Source organism: Pan paniscus, chromosome 7, assembly GCF_029289425.2.
Source record: "Pan paniscus chromosome 7, NHGRI_mPanPan1-v2.0_pri, whole genome shotgun sequence".
Taxonomy (NCBI): Eukaryota; Metazoa; Chordata; class Mammalia; order Primates; family Hominidae; genus Pan; species Pan paniscus.
Window position 1 is genome coordinate 16,741,846 of NC_073256.2, and position 26,983 is coordinate 16,768,828.

The 26,983-nt window shown below is 51.8% G+C and overlaps 2 protein-coding genes across 5 annotated transcripts in view; both read left to right on the forward strand.

Moving 5' to 3' along the window:
• Positions 1 to 6,809, forward strand: part of KBTBD11 (kelch repeat and BTB domain containing 11) — a 32,923-nt gene extending 26,114 nt beyond the window's left edge. Inside the window, exon 2 of the mRNA XM_034965561.3 lies at positions 160 to 6,809. Within this exon, the coding sequence (XP_034821452.3) occupies positions 1,063 to 2,928 (1,866 nt within the window). The 5' untranslated portion in view covers positions 160 to 1,062 and the 3' untranslated portion in view covers positions 2,929 to 6,809. The remainder of the gene's footprint in view (positions 1 to 159) is intronic.
• MYOM2 (myomesin 2) overlaps positions 1 to 26,983 on the forward strand; it is a 178,365-nt gene that overhangs the window by 26,105 nt on the left and 125,277 nt on the right. For 2 of the 4 annotated variants that reach the window (XM_008959672.6, XM_034965559.3), the window contains exon 1: positions 22,390 to 22,950. The exons of 1 other annotated variant lie outside the window; for it this stretch is intronic. The gene's annotated coding sequence lies outside the window, so the exon portion shown is untranslated. Of the gene's footprint in view, positions 1 to 22,389; positions 22,951 to 26,983 lie in introns of those variants that run through there. One more of the 4 variants, XM_034965560.3, reaches the window with a different exon arrangement.

Here is a 26,983-nt window from a genome sequence, read left to right on the forward strand (position 1 = left end):
TCATCAAACTCTCCAGCAGAGAAAAATCACAACCCCTTTACAACCAAAACTGAATTCTGTAATCTGAACGTTGGAGAGGGAAGGGTGGTAGACTCCGCTGACACGAAATAACCTTACTGAAAAACGCACAAATATCCTCTCTTTTTGTCCTATAAACAGGAACAAGAGTGTGGTGAGAGGACACGGAAACACCTGATATCCCAGCAAAGGAAGCTGCAGAGGAAGGGTCCTGCCCGGTGAGCGAGGACAGCCTCCAGGAGCACAGGGGCTTCTCCTAACATCCCCCTGGCAGTGAATTACGGATGACTCCGTATATGAGGAGGCGTGGATGCCGACACACGGGGAGAGCTCCTGAGATCAGCACACAGGACCAGTGTCCTCCCCGTGACCTTGCAGTTGTGTAGCCACAAGTGGGAGCCACAGAGAAGGAGAGCCCACAGGGGGACTCTCTTCAAGACATGGTGTTAAATCCAGGCTCTGAAGTTGGGGCCACAGCCGGTCTCAACTTTCTGTGTTCTGGGGGCGCGGTGATATGACAGAATGTGAAGTGAGTGGGTGAGCACGGACTTCTGAGAGCGAGGGCGCACCCGATACCTGGTTATCCGGTACTGCAGAGAGACACCTGGTCAGCCAGCGTTGCAAAGAGGGACAGCTAGCCACTCAGGCTGCAGAGAGAGACACCTGGTCACCCGGGCTGCAGAAACAACCGCAGTCAACTGCAGCTCCAGTCAGTGCTGGATGTTGGCTGACGCGGTCTTGGCGCCAGCTGGAGATCCATTCACCAAGACTTTCTGGGCAGATTTAAAGTGGCTGGGGTTCAGAAGTTCAGCAAGTTGGACACACCCCTCCTCTCTGGAGAGGAGAGGGCAAAGGCGAGGCGGGGGAGCAGCGTGTGAGAGTCCCCCCTTCACACACACAACAAAAAAGCGTGGACACACAGAAGTGAAATCTGATCGCGTGCCAGGAAAAGCTGTGAGGCTGGAAACCCCGCAGTAACGCTCGACCTTGGCCAGACCTGCAGGCTGCGGAACCGGGGGCGCGCGGGCGCAGCACAGCCTGGCCATGGAGCACGCGGTGGCCCCCTGCGTCCTCTACCCAGGGACTGAGCCCGGGGCTGCGGGGGAGAGCGAGGGCGCCGCGTCCCCGGCGCAGACACCCTGCAGTCTCGGCGCGTCCCTGTGCTTCAGCTCCGGGGAAGAGTCCCCGCCGCAGTCCCTCGCCTCAGCGGCGGAAGGCGCGGCCACCTCCCCGCCCTCCAGCGGTGGCCCGCGGGTGGTGGAGCGGCAGTGGGAGGCCGGCAGCGCGGGCGCCGCGTCCCCGGAGGAGCTCGCGTCCCCCGAGGAGCGCGCGTGCCCGGAAGAGCCCGCGGCGCCGTCCCCCGAACCGCGCGTTTGGCTTGAGGACCCCGCGTCCCCCGAGGAGCCCGGGGAGCCCGCGCCCGTACCCCCGGGGTTCGGGGCGGTGTACGGGGAGCCGGACCTGGTGCTGGAGGTGTCGGGGCGCCGGCTGCGCGCGCACAAGGCGGTGCTGGCGGCGCGCAGCGACTACTTCCGCGCGCGCGCGTCGCGGGACGTGCTGCGGGTGCAGGGAGTGAGCCTGACGGCGCTGCGGCTGCTCCTGGCCGACGCCTACAGCGGGCGTATGGCGGGCGTGCGGCCCGACAACGTGGCCGAGGTGGTGGCCGGCGCGCGCCGCCTGCAGCTGCCCGGCGCCGCGCAGCGCGCCACCGACGCCGTGGGGCCGCAGCTGAGCCTGGCCAACTGCTACGAGGTCCTGAGCGCGGCCAAGCGGCAGCGGCTGAACGAGCTGCGCGACGCCGCCTACTGCTTCATGAGCGACCACTATCTGGAGGTGTTGCGCGAGCCCGCCGTGTTCGGCCGCCTGTCGGGCGCCGAGCGGGACCTGCTGCTGCGCCGCCGCCTGCGCGCCGGCCGCGCCCACCTCTTGGCCGCGGCGCTCGGGCCGGCGGGGGAGCGCGCTGGCAGCCGGCCTCAGAGCCCCTCGGGGGACGCGGACGCGCGCGGGGACGCGGCCGTCTACTGCTTCCACGCGGCGGCCGGAGAGTGGCGCGAGCTGACGCGGCTGCCCGAGGGCGCGCCGGCGCGGGGCTGCGGCCTGTGCGTCCTCTACAACTACCTCTTCGTGGCGGGCGGCGTGGCGCCCGCGGGCCCCGACGGCCGGGCGCGCCCGTCCGACCAGGTCTTCTGCTACAACCCGGCCACAGACAGCTGGAGCGCCGTGAGGCCCTTGCGCCAGGCGCGCTCGCAGCTGCGGCTGCTGGCCCTGGACGGTCACCTCTACGCCGTGGGCGGCGAGTGCCTGCTCAGCGTGGAGCGCTACGACCCGCGCGCCGACCGCTGGGCCCCCGTGGCGCCGCTGCCCCGGGGCGCCTTCGCCGTGGCGCATGAGGCCACCACCTGCCACGGCGAGATCTACGTGTCCGGGGGCTCGCTCTTCTACCGCCTGCTCAAGTATGACCCGCGGCGCGACGAGTGGCAGGAGTGCCCGTGCAGCAGCAGCCGCGAGCGCTCGGCCGACATGGTGGCTCTCGACGGCTTCATCTACCGCTTCGACCTGAGCGGCAGCCGCGGCGAGGCGCAGGCGGCGGGGCCGAGCGGGGTCAGCGTGTCCCGATACCACTGCCTGGCCAAGCAGTGGAGCCCGTGCGTCGCGCCCCTCCGCCCCCCCGGCGGCCCCACGGGCCTGCAGCCCTTCCGCTGCGCCGCCCTGGACGGTGCCATCTACTGCGTGAGCCGCGCGGGCACTTGGCGCTTCCAGCCTGTCCGGGAAGGCGAGGCCGGCGGCGACGCAGGCCAGGGCGGCGGCTTCGAGGCGCTGGGCGCCCCCTTGGACGTCCGGGGTGTGCTCATCCCGTTCGCTCTCAGCCTGCCTGAGAAGCCGCCCCGAGGGGAGCAGGGCGCCGCGTAGGCCGGCGGGGTCGGCGGGCGTCTCCCTCGGCAGAGGTCTGCGGGGCCCAGGTCCCTTTGGGCCCGCGGAGGAGGACGTGGTGGGGGAGTCGGGGCCGCTGGCCACGCTGGTGGTTTGGACGCTTCGAAGGAGCCCCGAGGACGCTGTCAGGGCCGCTTCCGCTTTGCTTTCCTTTTGCTTGTCTTTGCTTCTGGGGGTCGATGCCTTGAGACCCAGGAAGTGTGCGGATGGGTCCCTTGACAGACAGGACACAGGACACAGAGAAGGCTGTGGGATCCAAAGGGTCAGCCTCAGGGTACAATGGGGGTTCCTGAGGCAGCCTGCAGCCGGCCCCGGGGTGTCCCGAACCCCGCAGAGCACCGAGGCTGTGCGCAGGAGCCTGGGACCCTCAAGTAGGTCGCCGCGAACTATCGGGGGAAGCACGCAGAAAGGGTCACGCCTTTTTTTTTTGGCTTGAGATTTAAAATTATAACTGATAAGTAAAGCTCTTTCTGATTTAGTCGAAAATTTCGTACCATGTGCTCGCTTTGGTTGGCTCAACTCCAAAAAGAGTAATTTAATAAGCATTAAAGGTAAAATCTTTGATTACCAGTAAGGTTTCTTGTTCAATATGCATTGGAATTATTTCCTTCCCCACACCATCGCTACTCAAACTCACATGCCTAGAGCAGCTCCGTCTCACTGTTGGACCGAGGGGGCTTTCATATTTTCAGTTTAAAGGATGTTAACTGATGTAGCGATGATTTACCATTATTTAAATTTTAAGTCTTCAGTGGCTAAATGTGACCAAACAGCACATCATAAGTAGGAAAAACTTACCAGGGTGCTTGTCTATCTAAAAAGCAATCTTTGATAGCCCACTCTGTATGCCCAGCCGCTTTCATATTCTGGAACGAGATAAAATATTATTCCTAAAAAACGGGGAAAATCATTTTGTTTTGACAGTTCTATAAAAAAAAGTGTAGGTACATTTTAAACCCACTGTTTATGATGTTTTCAATATGGATCGTGTAGTTCTGATGAGGGAGATTAATTTTTACAATCAGTATTCTAAGAAAGTGTGGCCGAGTGACAGTGGGCATAGATTTATAACAAGGAAGTGACGTGCTTATCACCGTAGATTAGCAAGTAAACTGCATGTAATTAATTGTATTGAATTGAGTTCCAAAATACCCTAATAGAATTAACATGAGGCTCACTGCATTGACAGGGTATGAGGATTAAAAACTAATCAGTTGGGTCGTTTCTCATTTAACATTTTACTTTTCAAGTGTGTATACAGAGGACTTACTATTATGACTTTGAGGGTGAGATCCATGCTCACAAATAGAGGCGAACATTTGAACTCCGAATCCAACCCATGTTCTTACTGTAAGAGGAAAAGTTACTGGAACGTAACTAGTTGAAATCATGCCTACTTTAATATTATTTGTTAATCCAGTAATGGGAACTGCCATCTCTGTAGAAATCAGTGGGTAATTGAAAAATAGGTTATGCTTTTTAAAGAGTCTGTGGTTACGAGAGTTCTCAGTTAAGTGTGTTTAGAAGTGATCAGCTTGAACCTTATGCATGACTCGGGGGCTGGAATTTATGATCTGGGTTAGGGTATGTTCTGGGGACGTGTCTGCTTGCCCATGGTTACTGATGAACTGAGGGGATAGCTTGGCAACTTGGTTAATCATCTTGGGAAAGAAAAACAGACTTTATATCGCCTGACTTGATTGGCCTTTTATAGGAGTATACTGGAGAAATGGTTGTAGAAACAGTATTTACAGCAAAAGGAAACAAATAATGTTCATTTTAAGCAATGTACCATTCACACTGTCCTGCCTTTTCCTCTAGAATTTTATTAATGGTAGAAATTTTTATATGAAATGGGACCAGGACCAGGCTAATATTTTCAGTCCTTAAATATCAAACTCATATGCTGTTATCACTGTGATTTTACTTGTGAAATCATTCCTGTAATGTTTATTGTTTGAAAATGAAATATTGAAATTAGGCTTCCAGAGTAACACTGTCCCCGGAAGAGGATATGAGAAGTGGGGATGTTGGGTGGGGGCGGTTGCACAGTCCTGTGCGGGTCCTGTCACTTTCCAGCGTTTCATTTAGTGAAGGAATGCCCACACTAGATGTAGCACAGCTTCCTGTGGGGCGCGACAGCAAAGCCCCAGGTACTCCCTGTCACCTCACAACAAAATGCACTAAGAAACATAAAGAATAAGAGGAATTAATACCCACCATTGAAGGATGTCCAGCCAACCTATTGCGGAAATTTATAGAATAGTATACACCACATTTCTGAATAGTGATATCACATAAAAATACATACTAGAGGACCTGCCACGCCATGAGCAGTGTTTTTGCTTTCTGGGGGCCAGTCCCTGGGGTGTGGAGCCGCTAGGGTTTGCACCCATGAAACAGAAAAGCCACCCCCTCCAAGGTGTGGCTTTCATTTTGGGACTGCTGCAGGGAGGGCAGAGGCATTGCTGAGACTGCCTGGCAATGGCTGATGCCCCAGGTAGGGTCTTTTCCAATTCAAAGTGGTGTTCTAAGTCTGCGTCCAACACTGTGTAGGAAAAAGGTTGATGCAAAAATATTCCTGGTCATCCACCCATTAAAATAGTTAGATGAGGCTATTGCCTTGATGACAGCTGTCCACACTCCTCATGAAATTAACCCGTATGCCGGGGAGTTTCCAAATGTCTGACTCATGAAATTAACCCATACGCAGGGGCCTTTCCAAATGTCTGAAAAGGCAGTGGTGTCTTTTGGGGAAAATGTTATGCATGGAAGCCTGACCTTTTGCTTAGTTGACAGCAATCCCTTCTGTATTGCCAATCAAGGTTCATTTGAGATGCAGAGGAATGAGCTTGAGCCTTCCTCCTTTTCCTTCCAGTTTTATTTTTCCTCTTGGGAACAGCCCTCCACTCCGCACTGCTTCCTGCAGCTTTGTAGAGCTGGATTTGGAACTTTGGGATTTGGTTTCTGAGTCTGTGGAGGCACCGACTTCTCCTGTAAGAAAATGAATGTTGTGGAAATTCTTTGGCTACTTAACTAAAACTCGTGACTGTATAAGTTTGGCTACAAATAAGTAAGAGATTAATCATCTGCTCTGTTTCTGCTAATTTTTGGTGTCACTTCAGTGATTCTGGTAGCAGCCGTTGAATCTGTCAGTCTCTTAGGTAACTTCCTGTAAACGATTTGGAAATAGGATGTTTTCAACGTTCTTTTGTCTTTTCCTGAAGTCAGGATAGATTCAAGACATAATGTCTTGTAAGATCTAAATAGAGCAAATGTAAACAAAAGTGCATTTTTGTATTCTTGTTAATTTTAGATGCTTTCCTAGCTTACAAAAAGTTCTATTTTTGGGTTAAAAATCCGTCAACTTTCTGATATTTCCCCTTCTGCAATGTTATTGTTCATAAGAAAACACGAGCTGAAAATGGAAATCTGCAGTTGTTTCAGTTGTCGTGAATTTCTTTCAGTGGCCACATCATTTCCACGTTTTCCACATCCGGGAGGAAGCCTGGACTGTGCAGCCTTCAGGCACCTGGCACAGACACTGTGCTGGCAAGTGCTTCAGACAGGCCAAGTGGATGGATTTGGATTGAACGCATATGAAACAGGAGACGGGTTCTCATGTGAGATCAAAGCTCCTCCAAAGCCTGTTCAAGCTCTAAGCGATTCTCAAATGTTACCATTTATTAAAGGTAAACTACACCTGTTGAAGGCCAAGTTCAGGGCAGCTGTTGTGATCTGTGTAGTTAATGTATTTATTAATGCTTGAGTTTTAAAATCCTGGGCATAAATAGTGCAGAGCCTCGTTATGTTTGTCAGTTCATGCCGAGATGAAATAAATCACGCAGAAAGTGCCAGTCCTCCTGATGTGCCCGGAGTGCTTTTCTCTTTCTCCACAGCGAGCATCAGATGCGGCTTTTTCTCCTGTGAATCAGGGAGCATAGCTCTGCCTGCGGGACCCCGGGCTGACACCTCCTGCCCTTTAAGTGAGGAACTGCCCTCACCAGCTCCTGAAGCTCCCCTGGCACAGAGGTTCTAAGTTGGGGTGTCCGTTCCCACTCCCAGGTGCCCTGGATTCCTCGGTCTGCTCACGGGTCCCAGCGGGGGATCACGGCACACCACCAGGGCCTCGGGAACACACACCAGGATGGGTCCCACAGGAGCATGTGGAAGCTGAGGCCAGCGCCTAGACTGTGGTTCCCAGGGAAGGCAGGTCGGGGGAGCTGCTTCGCTGCACTGGTTTGTGTCCATCCAGTGGGCTTTGTGCTATCACGGTGGTCTCCAGTTGCCTGGTACCGGGCCCAGGGGTGATACAGGGCAGGGCTTGTGTGTGAGAGTAGCTGAGGAGGGTTTGGGGGTGTGGACTCCGGCCGATTGGTCTGGCCATGAGCTCCCAGCCAAGCCCTTCCCATCTCTAAGAATGAGCTGACTCAGGAGGACAACCTGTCCCTGGCCAGGCCAGCAAGCTCTGTAAGATGCCAAAACATCACAAAGTACAGAAAATGAAAGAGGTGGTCAGTAGGACCGTCAGGCACAGTCCCCTGCCCCTGGAGTGGGTCGGGAGGTACCAGGGTGGGCAGGGAAGAGCATTAGGGCCATCCCACGTCTTCCCCGGTGTCCCGTCCCCTTCCACTGGCAGCACCTCCTCCATGAAATTTCCCAGGTGCAGTGGGGCTTGGGGGAACTAATGTAGAACATGTCCTCCCGCCCACCCCCCAGGTAAGAACGAACTGAGAAACGGCTCAGCAGCCAGGCAGGTGGGACTCACAGCCACTGCTTCACCCGCAGGGGTTGTGCCAGAGAGTGGTGCTGGGTTTGTTGCCACGTGGGCTTGTGAAGGCCACCCGAGTCAGTGCACACATCCTACCACCCCAGGGGGTCAGATACACTCAGCCCCCACCCCAGGGTGTCATATGCACTCAACCCCCACCCCAGGGGGTCATATGCACTCAGCCCCACCCCAGGGGGTCATATGCACTCAGCCCCTACCCCAGGATGTCAGAGGCACTCAGCCCCCACCCCAGGGTGTCAGATGCACTCAGGCCCACCCCAGGGTATCAGTTGCACTCAGCCCCCACCCCAGGGTGTCCGATGCACTCACCCCCCCACTCCAGGGTGTCAGATACACTCAGCCCCACCCCAGGGTGTCACTTGCACTCAGCCCCACCCCAGGGTGTCCGATGCACTCACCCCCCACCCCAGGGTGTCAGATGCACTCAGCCCCACCCCAGGGTGTCACTTGCACTCAGCCGCACCCCAGGGGGTCACTTGCACTCAGCCGCACCCCAGGGGGTCATATGCACTCAGCCCCCACCCCAGGATGTCAGATGCACTCAGCCCCCACCCCAGGGTGTCAGATGCACTCAGGCCCACCCCAGGGTATCAGTTGCACTCAGCCCCCACCCCAGGGTGTCAGATGCACTCACCCCCCCACCCCAGGGTGTCAGATGCACTCAGCCCCCACCCCAGGGTGTCAGATGCACTCAGCCCCAACCCCAGGGGGTCAGATGCACTCAGCCCCCACCCCAGGGTGTCAGATGCACTCAGGCCCACCCCAGGGTATCAGTTGCACTCAGCCCCCACCCCAGGGTGTCAGATGCACTCACCCCCCAACCCCAGGGTGTCAGATGCACTCAGCCCCCACCCCAGGGTGTCAGATGCACTCAGCCCCAACCCCAGGGGGTCAGATGCACTCAGCCCCCACCCCAGGGTGTCAGATGCACTCAGCCCCCACCCCAGGGTGTCAGATGCACTCAGCCCCAACCCCAGGGGGTCAGATGCACTCAGCACCCCACCCCAGGGTGTCAGATGCACTCAGCCCCCCACCCCAGGGTGTCAGATGCACTCAGCCCCCACCCCAGGGTGTCAGATGCACTCAGCCCCAACCCCAGGGGGTCAGATGCACTCAGCCCCCACCCCAGGGTGTCAGATGCACTCAGCCCCCACCCCAGGGTGTCAGATGCACTCAGCCTCAACCCGAGGGTGTCAGATGCACTCAGCCCCCACCCCAGGGTGTCAGATGCACTCAGCCCCAACCCCAGGGGGTCAGATGCACTCAGCCCCAACCCCCCACAGGGTATCAGGGCACCAGGACTCCTGGAGGATGCAGCTCCCAGAACTCCCTGTGAGTGAGCACAGAGCCCTGCTCCTGGGGGGCAGGTCCCATGGGAGAGCCCAGATGTGAGGGAAGGGCTGCTCCCCACACTCCTCCCCTGGGGAGAAGGGGCTGAGGTAGGAGCTGCAGAGAGGCCAGGTCCAGGAGCCTCAGAAATTTCCTCCCAATGGAAACAGGCCTGGAGCCACGTTCCCCGGGGATGCACCTGTCCTCTCGTGGCCAGTCCATGTCCTGGGGGAGCACAGGGGTAGGTGCCTTTGCATGTTTCTGAGCCGTTGGAGCTTAGAGATCACTCTCTGCCCTCAGACTGGGCTGAGGTCGGATTAGAATGTTAAATACCGGGCAGGGCCTCGTATTTAACCACTGGGGTCTTCAGGACCCCGTGGCCTCCAGCGTCTCCAGTGCCGACCCCAAGGCCCAAGTGTGGGCCTTGAACCCAGCTCGACACAGGAGGGGTGGCCTCGAGCCCCGCACCCGCAATGGAAAAGGACACAGGGGCCTCACAAGCTCCTGGGGTCTTCACTGAGACAGCTGAGGAAGAAAACGGTCTGGAGCCGATGGAAGGCGCAGCCAGGATGAGGGAGGAAGACGCTCCTTCCCGTCCCGTGTGCTTGAGGCGTGGGCCGCGTGAACGCTGCGGTGAGACCTGGTGCTCCTGCATGTTGCCACCACCCCGCTCTCAGAGCAGATAAGGCCATGGCCATGATGACGCCCAGCCATCGGGCCACCTGGGCTTCTCTCTTCCTCTGACCCGAAGACCCCCTCCTCCACCCTCACCTGGCTTCCTACGAAGGAAAAGTTTGAGTTGAAAACCTGTAGACACAAACATTTTTCTTTTTTCTTTTTCGTGTGCTTCTTTTTTTTGTGATGGGGTCTCCCTCTGTTTCTCCCTCTGTCGCCCAGGCTGGAGGGCAGTGGTGCACTCTCCACTCACTGCAGCCTCCAACTCCTGGGCTCAAGTGATCCTCCCGCCTCAGCCTCCTGAGTAGCTGGGACCACAGGTGCATGCCACCATGGTCAACTAATGTTTTTAGTTCTGGTAGCGATGGGGTCTCACTATGTTGCCCAGGCTGGTGTCAGACTCCTGGCCCTAAGCTGTCTTCCTGCCTCAGCCTCCCACAGTACTGGGATTAAGGTGTGAGCCACTGCAGCAGGCCCAATGTTTCTATACACAATTTGCACTTGAGCCAGAACCAAGTGTTATTGTTCATTTGTCAGGGGTCTTGAAAAAATTATTTTTCCTCTTAAAATCTTTATTTTTCATGCACTCAGCCCCCACCCCAGGGTGTCAGATGCACTGAGTCCCCACCCCAGGGGGTCAGATGCACTCAGCCCCAACCCCAGGGTGTCAGATGCACTCAGCCCCACCCCAGGGTATCAGTTGCACTCAGCCCCAACCCCAGGGGGTCAGATGCACTCAGCCCCCCACCCCAGGGGGTCAGATGCACTCAGCCCCAACCCCAGGGGGTCAGATGCACTCAGCCCCAACCCCAGGGTATCAGTTGCACTCAGCCCCAACCCCAGGGGGTCAGATGCACTCAGCCCCAACCCCAGGGTATCAGTTGCACTCAGCCCCAACCCCAGGGGGTCAGATGCACTCAGCCCCACCCCCAACACGGTATCAGGGCACCAGGACTCCTGGAGGATGCAGCTCCCAGAGCTGCATCCCAAAAAAAGGAATGTTGCTAAAAGTATATTCCTAAGCAAAGAGTGGAGACAGAAGCTCTCCAACCTGAAGTTGTTATCTTAGTTTTTCTCATAGTGTTTTCTTCTGTGGAAATAGAATTCTGTTTGAACTTTCCTATGGCGTCACCATTTTCCCCTGCTGAGCTTTAGGATTTTTATAATAAATGAGAATGGTTTTCTTAGCTGAGTATTTTGAATATTTGAAACCTGATATAACACCAGGAAACACATGGGCCTTTTAGACTGAGGCAATGAATCTTATAAATTGAGGCAAAAGAAAGAAGTGAGAACTATTTGCAGAAGTCTAATATTCTTGCTCAGTGAGAAAGGGGGACTTTTCACCTCTTCAGACAAATGAAAGCTATTTGTCTCCCCCCAACCCCCAGTTTTTTTTAGACAGGGTCTCACTCTGTCACCCAGGCTGGAGTGCACTGGTGCAGTTTTGGCTCACTGCAACCTCCGCCTCCTGGGTTCAAGCTATTCTCTGCCTCAGCCTCCCGAGTAGTTCACATTACAGGTGCACACCATCATGCCTGGGTAATTTTTGTATTTTTGGTAGAGATGGCATTTCACCACGTTGGCCAGGCTGGTCTGGAACTCCTGACCTCGAGTGATCCGCCTGCCTTGGCCTCCCAAAGTACCAGAATTACAGGCATGAGCCCGCGCCCAGCCCAATTAAACCTATCTGTGCACAGAAGAGCTGACTGTGCTCAGTTCCTCGGAGGTCATGAAGGAGGCATGTTAAGGCCTTCCCTTCAGAGCCCATCTTGCTGGCATCACCGTGTACCATGCCACGCTAGGGTCTTGACACAGTGATGCGGCCCTGCTGCTGGTGGGCCACGCTGTGTGGCAAACACCTTAGAATGTGTTCTCAGGCCCTAAAGATGCGTCCAAACGCTTCAGCAGCAGAAACTGAACAGTTGAATGCACACAGCTGCGGGCTGATGAATTCATCATCTAGGCCTGCTCCCTGAGAGCTCCGAAGGGCGGGAATGGGTCGTGGAGCCTGGGTCATCAATCCCCACATCTGAGAGCTCTGGAGGGCGGGAATGGGTCGTGGAGCCTGGGTCATCAATCCCCACACCTGAGAGCTCCTGAGGGCGGGAGTGGGTCGTGGAGCCTGGGTCATCAATCCCCACACCTGAGAGCTCTGGAGGGCGGGAATGGGTCGTGGAGCCTCGGTCATCAATCCCCACACCTGAGAGCTCTGGAGGGCGGGAGTGGGTCGTGGAGCCTCGGTCATCAATCCCCACATCTGAGAGCTCTGGAGGGCGGGAATGGGTCGTGGAGCCTGGGTCATCAATCCCCACACCTGAGAGCTCTGGAGGGCGGGAATGGGTCGTGGAGCCTCGGTCATCAATCCCCACAGCACGCTCCTCACTGATGGTTGTGACTCAGTAGGTAAAACGCTGGCGGTCGATCACAGTTCATTATTGCAGCTCTGTTTTCTGCTGTCTGTATAGTCTGGGACACGCCACTAAGCCTCATCAACGTTCTTAGCTTCATGTTCCTAAAATCTGAATCAGAGCAGTCCCCAGAGTGCTAATGAGACGGCTGTGTGGAGACAGCCATGGCAGAGTCCAGCCTCTGGGCCCGGAAGAGTCACTGCAGCTACTCCTTAAACACAGGGATTCTGTGTCCTGGCATGAGAGATTCTCACGTGCTATATCCCGGATGCAGCCAGAGATGAGCGTTTCAACAGGGAATTCAGAGGTGAGTGCTCGCACTGCCACGCTGTTAGAAACGCTATTGTAGGACCTCCTAGCAGGTGGCTGAATCTAAGCACGTTTAGGATTGCTCTCCGTGTGGAGCTCGCCAGGTGGTTGGTGTCCTCCCCACACGCTCTCCTGGCAAAGATACTTGTGGCTATTAACTTGGATCACCCCGAAGAGACTGTGGCTTGTCACAAACCCCATGTAGGATAAAAGAAGGCATTTAGGCATTGAAAACAAACCCTCTTATAGTAAGAGAATCCCAAACAGTTCCCAGGAACTGCAATGTGAACAGCCTGACCAAGCCACAGTGGGCTGAGAAAGCAGAGACTCTGTAGCACCTGAGGACCTCAGCCGCCCATCCTGACAGGTGCAAGTGCGCACCTGTAATCCCAGCTACTCAGGGGTCTGAGGCAGGAGAATCGCTTGAACCTGGAGGGTGGAGGTTGCAGTGAGTTGACATTGCACCACTGCCCTCCAGCCTGGGTTACAGAGTGACTCTGTCTCAAAAAAAAAAAAAAATCTGGCTGAAATCTCCTTCTTGTAACTTTGCCTGTCACAAATTTAGCTTTCTAGTTCAAAATGTACTTGAGGTGAGGTCCCTGTGTGAATCACTGTGAGAGGATTTATGACTCCGTAAAGTGGGACACCCACGCTTAAGACGCTTACAGAGAGTGACAGAGGCGATGAGCTCACAGTAAAATAAAGCGGAGGGGAGTCCAGCCTGCAAGAGCGGCACCGAGTCCTCTAATACTTACTCGCAGCCAGGAGCCCGTAAGGACACAGAGAAGCAAGCCTCTAGCTGCTGGAACAGATGTCCCCAGCTCCAAGAAGCCACACAAACATCCTGTGTTCTCACGTCATCTTTGTTTGTAATCTAAGTATCATTCTCACATGCACGACTGTCATTTCTAGGCTCACAAAGCAGATGATTAAGAGAACAAATGCGGTGGCCACAGGGACACAGTAGGTTGTCCCGCGACGAGCCAGTGACAGGAGGAGAGGGAAGGAAAATGGCGGCTGGGGGTCTGGAACGCAGAGCATTGTTTATTTTCGGCGTCCAGTTTTGTGCTTGGTAAAGTCTTAAGGGCGGAAGGTTGATAATAGTATTATGATATTAACTGCAGATCATAAAACATCAAATTCTTTTTAGCATTCTTTGATCATGAGCCAAAGAAGATTTTATTTTTCAGACAAGTTTTAGGCTCACAGCTAAATTTAGAGGAAGGTTCAGAGTTGCCGTAAGTCGCCTGCCCCCAACACATATAGTGTAAACCCCACTGTAAACACCCTTGCCAGAGTGGGGCATTTTTACATCAATGAACCTACAGCTCATCACCAGCCAGAGTACACAGTTTACATAAGGGCTCACTCTTGGTGTTGTGAGTTCCATGGGGTTGGACAAATGTGTAATGACATGGATCGGCTGCATCATTGCCAGAGCTCAATTGTAAGGTCATATCATCTGCAAACAATGAGAATTTGACTTTTTGCATTCCATTGTGGATGTCCTTTATTTCTTTCTCTAAGAAAGAACCTTCAGTAGTATGTTGAATAATAATGGTGAAAGTGGTCATCCTTGGCCAGGTGTGGTGGCTTATGCCTGTAATTCCACCACTTTGGGAGGTCGAAGAGGGTGGATCATTTGAGGTCAGGAGTTTGAGACCAGCCTGGCCGACATGGTGAAACCCCATTTCTACTAAAAATACAAAACTTAGCCAGGCATGGCAGTGGGCAAGCTACTTGGGAGGTTGAGGCAGGAGAATTATTTGAACCTAGGAGGCAGAGGTTGCAGTGAGCTGAGATTGCACCATTGTACTCCAGCCTGGGTAACAGAGTGAGAATCCATCTCAAAAAAACCAAAAAAAATTGGGAATCTTTGTCGTGTTCCAGATCTTCAGAGAAAGGCTTTCAGTTTTTCCACATGTAATATGGTACTAACTGTGTGTCTGTCATCTATGGCTTTTATTGTGTTGAGATATTTTCCATCTATACCCAGTTTTTTGAGAGTTGTTATCATGAAGGATGTTGAATTTTATCAAATGCTTTTCAAGCATCAATTGAAATGATCATATGGTTTTTGCCCTTCATTCTGTTGAATGATATATCACATTGATTGATTTGCCTATCACAAACCATCCTTGCATCCCTGGGATAAATCCCCTTTAGTCATGTTGAATGTCTTTTTAATATATTATTCAATTTGGCTTGCTAGTATTTTGTTGAGGATTTTTGCATCAATGTTCATTGGGGATACTGGCCTGTAGTTTCTTTTTTTTTGATGTGTCTTTGTCTGATTTTGGTATCAGGGCAATACTGGCCTTGTAGAATGAGTTTGGAAATTTTCCCTCCTCCTCTAATTTTTGGAATAGTTTGAGGAAGATTGGTATCAGTTCTTTGTTAAATGTTTGGTAACATTCTGCAGAAAAGCCATTTGGGAGGTCGAAGAGGGTGGATCATTTGAAGTCAGGAGTTCGGGAAGAGCCTGGCCAACATGGTGAAACCCCATTTCTACTAAAGATACAAAACTTAGCCAGGCATGACGGTGGGCAACTGTAATCCCAGCTACTTGGGAGGTTGAGGCAGGGTCCTGGGCTTTTCTTTGCTGGGACTTTTTATTATGGCTTCACTCTTGTTACTTGTTATTGGTCTGTCGGGTTTTGGATTTCTTCATGATTCAATCTTGGTAAGTTGTATATGTCTAGGAGTTTGCCCATTTCTTCTAGCTTTTCCAATTTGTTGGCCTATAGTTGCTCATAGTAGCCTCTAAAGACCTTTTGAATTTCTGCAGTATTGTTTGAAATGTCTCCTTTTTCATCTCTGATTTTATTTATTTGGGTCTTCTTTCCTTTTTTCTTAGTCTGGCCAAAGGTTTGTAGATTTTATCTTTGCAAGTAAAAAACTTTTCATTTTGTTGATGTTTTCATTGTTTTCTTCATTTCAATTTCGTGTATTTCTGCTCTGATATTTATTCTTTTCTTCTATTAATTTTGAGTTTGGTTTGCTTTGCTTTTCTAGTTCTTTAAGAGGCATTGTGAGGTTGTTTATTTGAGGTTTTTCTACTTCTTTGATGTAGGTGCTTATAGCTATACACTTTCCTCTTAGTACTGCTTTTGCTGTATCCCGTAGGTTTTGGTATGTTTTGTTCCATTATTATTTGTTTCAAGATATTTTTCAGTTTCCTTGTTAGTTTTTTCATTGACCCACTGGTTATTCAGGCAGATATTTAATTTCTATGTGTTTGTATAATTTCCAAAATTCCTGTTGTTATTGATTTCTAGTTTTATTCTATTGTCATCAGAAAAGTTACTTGATATAATTTCATTAAAAAAATTTTTTTGAGACTAATTTTGTGGCCAGCATATCGTCTATCCTTAAGAGTGATTCATGTGGTGAAGAGAAGAATGTGTATTCTGCAGCTCTTGGGTGAAATGTTCTGTAAAGAACTATTAGATCCATTTGGCTTATAGTGCAGATTAAGTCCGATGTTTCTTTTTTGATTTTCTGTCTAGATGCTGTCTGATGCTGAAAACGGGGTGCTGAGGTCCCAGCTATTATTGTGTTTGAGTTTCTCTCTCTCTTTTAGCTCGAATAATATTTGCTTTATATATCTAGGTGCTCCAGTTTCAGGTGCATATATATTTACAATTGTTGTTTTTTTTTCTGAGATGGGGTCTAGCTCTGTCGCCCAGGCTGGAGTGCAGTGGCACGATTTAGTTTGTTTGGTGAGGTCATGTTTTCATGGATGGTCTTGATGCTTGTGGATGTTTATCAGTGTCTGGGCACTGAAGAATTAAGTATTTATTGTAGTGTTCACAGTCTGGGCTTGTTTGTACCTGTCCTTCTTGGGAAGGTCTTTCAGGTATTCAAAGGGATTTGGGTGTTAGAATTTAAGTTTTCAGTCATTGCAGCCATATCTTAGGGGGCACCCCAAGCCCAGTCATGCTGTGGCTCTTGCAAACTTGTAGGGGTACTGCCTTGGTGGTCTTGCGGAAGATCCAGAAGAATTCTCTGGATTATTAGGAAGAGATTCTTGTTCTATTCCCTTACTTTCTCCCAAACAACTGGAGCTTCTCTCTGCATGCAGAGCTGCCTGTAGCTTGGGGAAGAGTGACACAAGCATCCCTCTGGTCACCACCACTGGGATTGTCCTGGGTCATACCTGAAGCCAGTACAGTACTCACACAAAGCCCATGGTAACCACTGACCAGCTACTGCCTAATTTGCTCAATCAGCAGGTGGCACAGCCAACCAGGCTTCTTTCCTTCCCCTTAGGGCTGTGAGTTTCCCCCAGCCCTGGGCAGGTCCAGAGATACCATCTGGGAGCCAGGGACTAGAGTTGGAAACCTTAGGAATCTAGCTGGTGCTTTATTCTACTACAGCTGAGCTGGCATCCAAGCCACAAGACAAGATCCTTCCCTCCCATTTTCACAGGTAGAGAAGTCTCTCCCCGTGGCCACCATTGCTCCCAACCTGCAGCGAGTACTGCCTGGCTACTGTCAGTGTTCACTCAAGGCCGAGGGGCTCTTTATTCAGTGTGTGATGAATGCTGCCAGGCCTAGAACTCTCCTTTCAGGGCAGCGGGCTCCCCTTTGGCCCAGGGCAGGTCCAGAAATGCTTTCCAGGAGCCAAGGCCTAGGACTGGGGACCCCAAGAGCCTGCTTGGTGCTCTACCCTACTGTGGCCAAGATGGTACTGAGACAGAGTGCCTGTATTCTTCCCTCTCCTTTTCTCCAGCAGAAGGAGCCTCTCCTCTTAGCCATCACAGCTTGGAATGTGCTGGGTCACACCTGAAGCCAGCATGTCTTAGAGTCTCACCCAAGGCCTCCGGCATGTATTACCTGGCTACCGCTGCTGATTATTCAGGGCCCAAGGGCTCTTTAGTCAGCAGGTGACAAATCCTGCCAGGACTGGGTTCTTCTCTTCAAGGCACTGGATTCCCTTCTGGCCCAGGGTGTGTCTAGAATTGTCATCCAGGAGCTAGGGCCTGGAATGAGGGCCTCAGGACTCTGTGCCCTATTCTACTGTGGCTGAGTATCCAAGTTGCAAGACAAAGGCCTCCTCAGGTTTCCCTCTTCCCTCCTCAGGGGAAGGACGGAGTCTCTTCAGGAGCTGTGAGCTGTGCTGCCTGGGGTAGGAGAAGGGGTTGCTCAAGCACTCCCTTGGCTGCCCTGGTTGATATCTCACTGGGTCATGTGTCCCCCCAGTCCATTGACTCTGAGCTCAGCACAGCACCAGGACTTGCCCAGGAGTTGCAGTCCTTGTGGTCTAGGCTGCCTTTTAAGTTTATATGGGACTCCAGAGCACGTTAGCATGTGGCAGGGGGGCTTGCTAGAACTCAGGTTCTGACCACTGCGATGGGTGATTCCCAGTGTTGCTTTCCACTGTGACAGGGCAGCAAGGTTTTCTGGGATGCACCAAGCCTCTTGGATATAATCCCTATCTAACTACACTGTGATGCCAAGTCATGTTTCCACATGCGGCCCTCAGCACAAAGCATCCTGACACGTTCTCACCAACACATGCTTTGATGCACCTTTTCCATTTGTCTCCGTCAGATAGGAAACTAAAATCTCTTGTTTTAATTGGCATTTCTCTGCCACCTTGTGGGACTGAAAGTGCCTTCATTTATTGGTTAACCACTCACTTCTGTGACCAGCCCATTTAGCTTCTTTGTATTTTTTCTTTGTTGTTTTCTGTGGATTTATAATTTCTTGTAGATTTAGATATTCCCATTTTATGTATTTTAGAAATGTTAAATATATTCTTCCACATAACTGTTAGCATTTTTTGGTGGGATATTTTATTGAATAACAATCCTTAATTGAATATCATTGAATATCAAATCCAATACTTTTTTTCCTGATGGTTACTCTTTTGGGGGTTAATCATTAATCTTTTAACAATGAAAATATTTAATATTTGTTAATAATAGTATGCAATATGTAAACTCCCTAATCTCTTAATTTATTGTCAAGATTTCTTATAAGAGGAATAAGAATAGATTTTATATAAGAAACTCTGCCTCTAAGCATGTTCTCTTAATATACATAGGTGTACAAACCCCTAATCAAGTTAATACACAAATAAGTCATCAAGAATGTGCTATGTCCTACAACAGAAAGTTGTGGGGAGCCTCACAGCTTACAGTGAGGGCGCCTGGAGGAAACCCCGGCTGCCTCATATCTGCAAGTGAGGGAGAGCTGTGCTCTGACTGAAGAGAAGTGTCACATAAAAAGATGAGACTTTTATTGTAGGAGGGACATCAAATGAACACTTGAAAAAATGAATGTAAATGTTAAGTCTCATTAGAATACAGCATGTTTCCTTGCACTTACATATGGCCTTCAAAAGACAAAACCAAAAACAAGAATCAGGAAAAGGAATCAAAATTGGACACTAAACAGGACTGTCAACACCTAAGTCATAACCAATAGGTGGTGTCGAATTAGGATACGCTTGAGAAATGGGGTTTGAAAGAGAGTTGTCCGTGAGAGATGCTAAACAATAAACAGCACCAGGCTTATAAAACACCTTCCCGAATCACATAGAACAAAGCATCTTCTATGAATGGTGCAGGCTGGATGTCACAGCCTCCTCTTCCCCCAAGGCCTGTAAAATGAAGTCAGTTTTAAACTTGGAATTGAACATTGTCACACAGTTTAGGTATCAGCTATCACTGACGGTGGGAGACTTCAAAATAATTTTGCACGTTCACAGACTTTATAGCTAATCCTTGAGCAACTCGGCGTGTGGCCTACATACCTGTGAAGAATTGTCACAGTGATTTCCAGATCCAGAATGTAATTTGCCCAAAACCAGGCTTCCAACCTTGACACATTTATTCCACCCATTAAACACCTGTGTGCGCATAAAGACATCTCGGGAGCTGTCGTCCCTCCATCAAATCACAGGCTCGGGTGTGACAGTGTGAGCTTCCTGGACTTTCAAGCAGATTGAGTAGCTCAGTTGGGGGGAGAAGCTTAGAGACGAGTGAGATTAAAATGTGAAGCCATTTGTTTTTCTGAAAATTTGATGTTACCCTTTGCAGGACAGTCTTCAAAGTTTCTTCTGCCTCCATGGCATAATTTGGAAAATCTCTGAAACGTCAAACGGTCCTAATGTAATTGACCTTACATACACAATCTAAGAAAAAATGTAATCTATCAAAAAGATACAGCCTGTCCATTAGCAAAATCGCCATGTCGTGTCATCTTTCAAATACATGCAGAAGCCAAAACAGTCACTTTTTCTCTTTGGTTTTAGACAACAGACCCTGCTGGAGTCATAATACAGGACAACTTGATACAAAATCTATTTAACTAAAGTTGCCCTTATCCTTGAGATGAATTTCCTGGGAGTTATGAGGTTAAGCATGGTTCCCTTTCCAGCTAAATAGCTGCCCAACAGCTGTTGCTATTTGGAACATGTTTACTCCTAAAACCGCTCTGTAGTTCTGTGGTTCACATGGTGTCTTAGTCTTGCTGACACTGTGGTGCTGTGTGGCTCTAACGTCAAATTCCATTGTGACTGAGGAATGAACTACAGGCCTTGTGCTTTCATGACAGTCCCCTCCGAGGGGACAGAGTGCCACAGAGTCACCTAGAAACAGCCTGGACGGGCACAGATAGCAAGACGTGCACCTGCGCAGCCCGGGACTCTCCTAGCGGGGCAGGGCACAGCCAGCAGGGAGTCAGCACTCAGCCTGCAGAGGCGCTGGGCACCGGACGCTGATGCAATAAAAGCACTTCACATTTTCTATGGAAATTGGCTTTGGCAATTTCCATTTGTTTTCTTTTTCTGCTGTTCTGCCGCCTCCCAGGCCCTTGCCTTGTGAGGATTTGCAGAATGGATGTCTCTGGCTCTCTGGCGAGCTCTGCACCCCAATGCTCCCCCCACCTTCCCTGTCACAGATCCCCCTCTGTGCAGACAGAGATGCAGAACACAGAACAGAGAGTGCCCATTGTCTTCCCCTGTGTGCAGAAGGGATGGGGACCAAGGATTGAGGACAACAGCCCATTCTCTGCACCGTCCAGACCTTGGAACCCACTCCCTGTCTCCCCCGTGGCACTCAGGGAACACATCGGAGAAACTCTTGGTGGCCTCTGCTGTTTAAAGAGGTCATCGCAGTGAAGAAAAGAACATGAAGTTGTTAATTCCTTATACTTTTTGTTAACTATTCCAGGATTTCCTTTGAAGTTCCTTTCGGTGTTCTTTTGAAAAGGTCAAGCTATGGGGCTGAGTGATTTGTAGCTGGAGTTGTGGACTCGTTCTGCGACCCTGGACCCTTAGGCATGGCTGGGCCTTCTGCCTCACTCTGTCTATCTGACTCCTCTGTCTAGTTAAATGTCTAATCATTCACGTGGCACAATGCAAACGCTCCCCCGTTTGTCATTTGGGTTGAACACATCAGATATTTGGATTCTGGGTAGGGCTGGATAATGTCAAAGCATTTCTGGAGGTAATTCTTTCAGTCAGCACTGAGCTCTGGGTGTACAGAGGGGCAGAGATGAATCAGCACCCAGCTCCAGCTGTGCAGCCGGGCAGAGATGAATCAGCACCCAGCTCCAGCTGTGCAGCCGGGCAGAGATGAATCAGCACCCAGCTCCAGCTGTGCAGCCGGGCAGAGATGAATCAGCACCCAGCTCCAGCTGTGCAGCGGGGAAGAGATGAATCAGCACCCAGCTCCAGCTGTGCAGCCGGGCAGAAATGAATGAGATGCAGTCATGGCTCATCCCACTGTCGGGGGGGCCGGGAACTGAAAACGACCCCATCCAGTGAGGCCCGGCAGGCATGGGCTGCTGGTGAGGGTGGCACCAGAGCTTGGGATGGAGCCGAGTTGAGGGGACCTAGGGAAGGCATCCTGGAGGAGGAGGCCAAGCCGAGAGAGCCTGGGATGCCAGGGGCTGTGGGCAGGGACCAGCCTGGCAGGGGTGAGGAGCATGGCTGAGGCTGGGGACCCGGAGTGGGCATCTCTGGAGATGCCAGGTGGGCTGAGAGGGTGGAAGGACAGTGAGGCCCAGCGAGACTCACCTAGCGCGTGCTGCACTGTGTGTGAAGCCACCAGACTTGGAAGGACCATCGCCAGCTGGGCCAGAGCACTAGGGACCTACTCAATGCCATGAATGTGTCAGGGTGGGTAGAACCAGGGCTACCTCTAGGCAACAATGCACCACGCCCTAGTACCCACAGCCAGGGAATCAGGGCCTGGGTAGCACTCGCCCAATTGACATGCGTGAGCTCTGTGCTCCTGCACCCGACATGCGCGGGCTCCGTGCTCCTGCACCTGGTGTCCATGGGCTCTGTACTCCTGCTGAGGCAGTGCTGGGCGTCGGCACTGATCATGGCCAAGGTTGGAGGAGGCATCCCATGGGAGGCCTGCAGGTCCCAGGAGGGTGGAATCAAAGCAGCCAGCCTGAGCCCAGGGCGGAGGCTCTGCCTTCCCAACGGGGGCAGGACCCAGAAGAAGAGTGAGGCCACAGAGGCAGATCCTGGCCAGGCCCCTGGAAGACAGCAATGTGCTGAGAACTTTCCTTGAGAAAGAGTGGAGGCCCCAGTGACCACAGCATCATGACTGCTGAGGGACAGGACCAGACAGTCTTCTTCCTAACTGCTCCCCTCTCCCTTTCTCCATTTCCCCATAAACCCTTGAAACAGAGGAGCCTGTGCATGTGCTTGCCCTTGGGGCAGCCAAGAAGTGGCAGCAGAGAGGCCTGCCTTCCACAAGGCACAGGAGCAGGGACCACGAGTGACCTGGGAACACTGGCCCCAGCCTCCCTGCCTCCCTCTGTCTGCCCCGGCCTCCGCTTTAAGTCACACCCAACAGTTGTGAGATGTCGGGGTTTCTGTTGCTAGGCATTCCTGTTGCTGCGCAGCAGCCGGGGCTGGGACAAAGGAGTCGCTCTTCTAATGTTTAAAACGCAAAGCAAACCACGTGTGGGCCCAGCCGGCCCTCAGGAGGAGCTGCCTTTCCTCGCGCTCCGCTGCTCCTCCCATCTGACAACTCCCCCGACCTGCTGGGCACTGAGGCCTCTGCTGCGGGGGTTGCCGGTGCCACTTCCCCTCTCCACAGCCGTGCAGTGCCCGGCTCAGCTCACGTTCACAGTTCTTTCTGCCGCTGTAGCCGTGGACAGCAGCCTGGTTACAGTGGGATGTGCAGCTGGCCGACCCCCTCTAGCCATCCTGCAAGTCACTGCGAACGCCCTCACGCTCCAACAGCAAAGCCACTGGTCAGAAAGAGGCTGGGCTCCTGCACACCTGCCAGCGATGGCTACCCGCGTCCATCCTGTTCACTGAAGGGGAGGGGCTCCTGGAGGGTGAAGCCGCTGTGGTTTGAGGGTGAAGCCGCTGTCGTTTGAGCCCTCGGCCCGGACGCAGCTGATTCACCAGCCACAGAAGCACGGAGGAGTCAAGAATGGGAAGGACAGAAATGGTTCCTGACCTCGGGAGCTGGAGGTTGAGTGGGTTGGTCTAAAAACCAACTGAATAGTAAGTGGGTGAATTAGCATAATGAATAGTAAATGGGTGAATTAGCATAATGAATAGTAAATGGGTGAATTAGCATAATGACGAATGCATGTTGATCAATGTTTCAGAAAATTGAATGCTTTTCATCATCAGTTTTGATTGATGATGAGGTTATGTAAGCAATTACTCAGAATGATTACAAGTCGTAACTATGCTAGGAAGGGGAGCGTGAAGGGTGCTGTGCTTGAGGCTGGATCGGACGCAGCCCGGGGAGAGGACGCTCTGGGGGCTTTGAGAAGCGACGGGGCCATAGGGCGGAGCGGGCCTGGGCTGCAGGGGAGCAGCAGGGGCCTCGGGCCCGCGGGAGCTGGGCAGGGATGGAGCCTCTGCAGGGAGGAGGAGGGAGGCTTGCGGCCTTCCCAGGGCCACGGGCCAGGAGGGAGAGGCGGCCGGGCTGGGTCAGAGCCGAGGAGAGGGCGGCATCGGGAGCTGTTCTCAGAGAGGCCGAGTGACAGGAGGCCATTTCTGGGTCTGGATTCTCACCGTAAAAGAAGACGGTACAACACAATTCTCAATACGGGCCTCCTGCTCTGAGGTGATGTGATTCAGACCGCGGCTCCAGGGTCTCCAAAATTTCCGCATAAACAAGAACCGCAGGTCGAAGGCCAGTACCGCGTCCAACACCACCATCTGCTGGTGAGCGGGAAACATGACGTCTCGGGGCCAAATGTGAAGAGCACGTTCAGGATATTGGATTAGAGAAATTTCAAACTACTTTACATTCCATCGCAGCTATCAAAACCAAATTGGGGATGTAAAGAATTTTTCAGCACATTGTATTCTATTTAATGTGTGTGCAATTGCACACACACAATACATGCTTGCTAGAGAACTGAAATGCACTTTTATTTTCAAACATAATGCATGTCGTATGATGAAGGAAATCATATCGCGATTGTGTTAATCATAGGACACCCTGCAGGCCCCCCTTCATGGGAGCCTACCGTGGTGTCCTATGTACATTCAAGCCTGATGAGTTAGTTGTCACTATAGACGGGGATGTGGTGGCCCACACCTGCATTCCCAGCACTTTGGGAGGCTGAGACAGGTGGATTCCTAGAGGCCAGGAGTTCGAGACCAGTCTGGCCAACATGGCGAAACCCGGTCTTTACTAAAAGTACAAAAAATTAGCTGGGTATGGTGGGGCATGCCTGTAATCCCAGCTACTTGGGAGGCAGAGGCCGGAGAATCGCTTGAACCCGGGAGATGGAGGTTGCAGTGAGCTGTGATTGCACCACTGCACTCCAGCCTGGGCGACAGAGTGAAACGGTCTCAAAAAAAAAAAAAAAAGTCACTATAACGAGTGAGCCTTGTGGATTCCACCGACCAATAGGAGCTTTGAGCCTTTTGGAAAACCTCAAATTATATTTTTATACGTATTAGCTTAGTGAAAACTGCAGTCTTTCCTCACATTTTCAAATGTTTTGGAAGCATCTGCTCTACACATTTCTGTTTAGACTTTCCAGTGTAAGTTCATCTATGACATTATGACTTCATCGGTTTAAAACCCTATTTTGCGAAGGGCCTTGCTTTTGTGAGGTGGATGGGGGGGTTCCTGTGGCTTCATACTGCGTGCTCTGTGAGGGTGGAAGCGTGGCACTGAGCTGAGCCAACACACACTCGTGTGATTTGAAACTTTGCTTCATTGCATAGCAAACTTTCCTTGTCAAGCTGCAGGGTTACTGCAGGGCTTTAGAGCCATGTTTGAAACCTGTCTACAGATCTCAAAGCAGACTGGCAGAAGGAAAGCCGTTTATCAGACAGGCCAGAGGCATCCCACAGCGGAGTCACTCTGTAGCCAGTTTAGGAATGTCACTTTCCAAGTGACTAGTCAGTGGGCTGGGGGGCTCGTCAGGGACTGTAACTTGCACGGGCACTCCTACCACACACTCCCGTCCCTCCTAAGTATCTGCTTTGCCTGAGGCAAACACGCTGCTATTTTTTTTTTTTTTTTTAGAGTCTCGCTCTGTCGCCAGGCTAGAATGCAGTGGTACAATCTCAGCTCACTGCAACCTCCGCCTCCCGGGTTCAAGTGATTCTCCTGCCTCAGCCTCCTGTGTAGCTGGGACTACAGGCATGTGCTACCACGGCTGGCTAATTTTTGTATTTTTAGTGGAGACGGGGTTTTGCCATGTTGGCCAGGCTGGCCTCAAACTCCTGACCTCAGGTGATCCACCCAGCTTGGCCTCCCAAAGTGTTGGGATTACAGACGTGAGCCACCGTGCATGGCCCAAGCTGCTATTTTAATTAAACTTTTTTGCACATAAAATGGAAAAAAAAAGTCACCCTGTAACTTGGGTGATCTAGACCAGGGGTTTGCAAACTTTTTGAGAAGAACCACTTAGTAAATATTTTAGGTTCTGTGGGCCTATCAGTGTTTGTCAAATAGTCTTGTTTTTATGTGGTTTTGTTTTTACAACCCTTTAAAAAACATCAAAGCCATTCTGGCACGAGGGCTGCATGCAGCCGGGCAGCTTCTGCTGGAGGCTGTGGCTTCCTGGCTCCTTCCCTAGAGCTGTCCCTCACTTCGCCTGCATGCCCAGAAACACATTTTCTTATGTTTCCAAAATAAACATGTCCTGTGAGTGAGGAAGATTGCCATCGATGTGGGCCATTGTGAGTGTCTGATTAGGGTCTCATGAAAGTCTTAAACTTTCGCCCAACTTTCTTTTGAACTTTCCATGAATTTTGTGAATGTACCTTTATGTAGAGTTGGGATCATCGGTGGCCAATAGCCCTCTTCAGCATTTGCTGTTCTCGTATTTCACAGGGATGCATCACGTGCTCTATAGCATTATTATGATTTATCTCTGGCAGATAAACATTTGGGGCCAAGAAGCAAAACTTCTAGCAATGGCCTATGGGGGAGACTAAAAGCCACCAAAAGCCCTCTGCATGCGTCCAGCCACAGTGCAGCCTTCTTAGGGGCCATAGTCACAGCTGGGCATGGTGGAGACACAGGGGAGGGAGCAGGCGGCACTGAAGACTCTCCCCTAAGTTGGAACACACAGGACTTGAGTACGTGCTCAACACTCAGCGTTGTACATTCTGGAAACACGACCTCACGCAGCAGTCCACCTCCCACCACGTCTGCTGACAGCACTGCGCTGGAGTAGACTGTCGGGGGTCAAAAGAAACACAGGGCTTACTCCCTGCTCCGGGGGCTGGGGGTCTGAAACACAGATGTGGGTGCAAGAGCACTCACCTGTAATAGTTAAATAGCAATTTAAGGCTGTAGGTCACAAGACTCAAACAAGCTTTGCTGTGAGTGTTGCACGAGTCAGCACGGCTGTGGTAGCGAAGCACCCAGACCGGGCGGCTTCAACAGCAGGCATTTATCGCTCACAGTTCTGGAGGCTGCAAGTCCCAGATCCAGATTCTGGCTGACTCGGTGCCTGAGGAGGGCTCTCTTCCCAGCTTGCAGACAGCCACCTTCTGTTGTGTTGTCTCCCTCCTGCAAGGACACCATCCTACCACACAAGGGCTCTATCCTCAGGGCCTCCTTTAGCCTAAATTACCCCATTTGTAGGCCCTATCTCCTTACACAGCCACACTGGAGTTAGGGCTTCACCATGACCTGGGGGCGGGGGTAGAATTCACTTCCCAGCAGACATTCCTGCAAGAAGGTGGCAAGAAGCTCACACTTCTGAGGCTGAGATCCTTTGATGGGACTCCAGGCTTGCTCATATAGCACACATGACCCTGAAAATCTACATATTTATTTATGAGATATGGTCTCACTCTGTTGCCCAGGCTAGAATGCAGTGGGGCGATCTTGGCTCACCGCAGCCTTGTCTTCCTCCTGGGTTCAAGTGATTCTCCCACCTCAGCCTCCCAGGTAGGTGGGACCACAGGTGTTCACCACCACCCCTGGCTAATTTTTGTATTTTTGTACAGACAGCATCTCAGCATGTTGCCCAGGCTAGTCTCGAACCCCTGAGCTCAAGCGATTGGCCCGCCTCAGTCTCCCAAAGTGCTGGAAGTACAAGTGTGA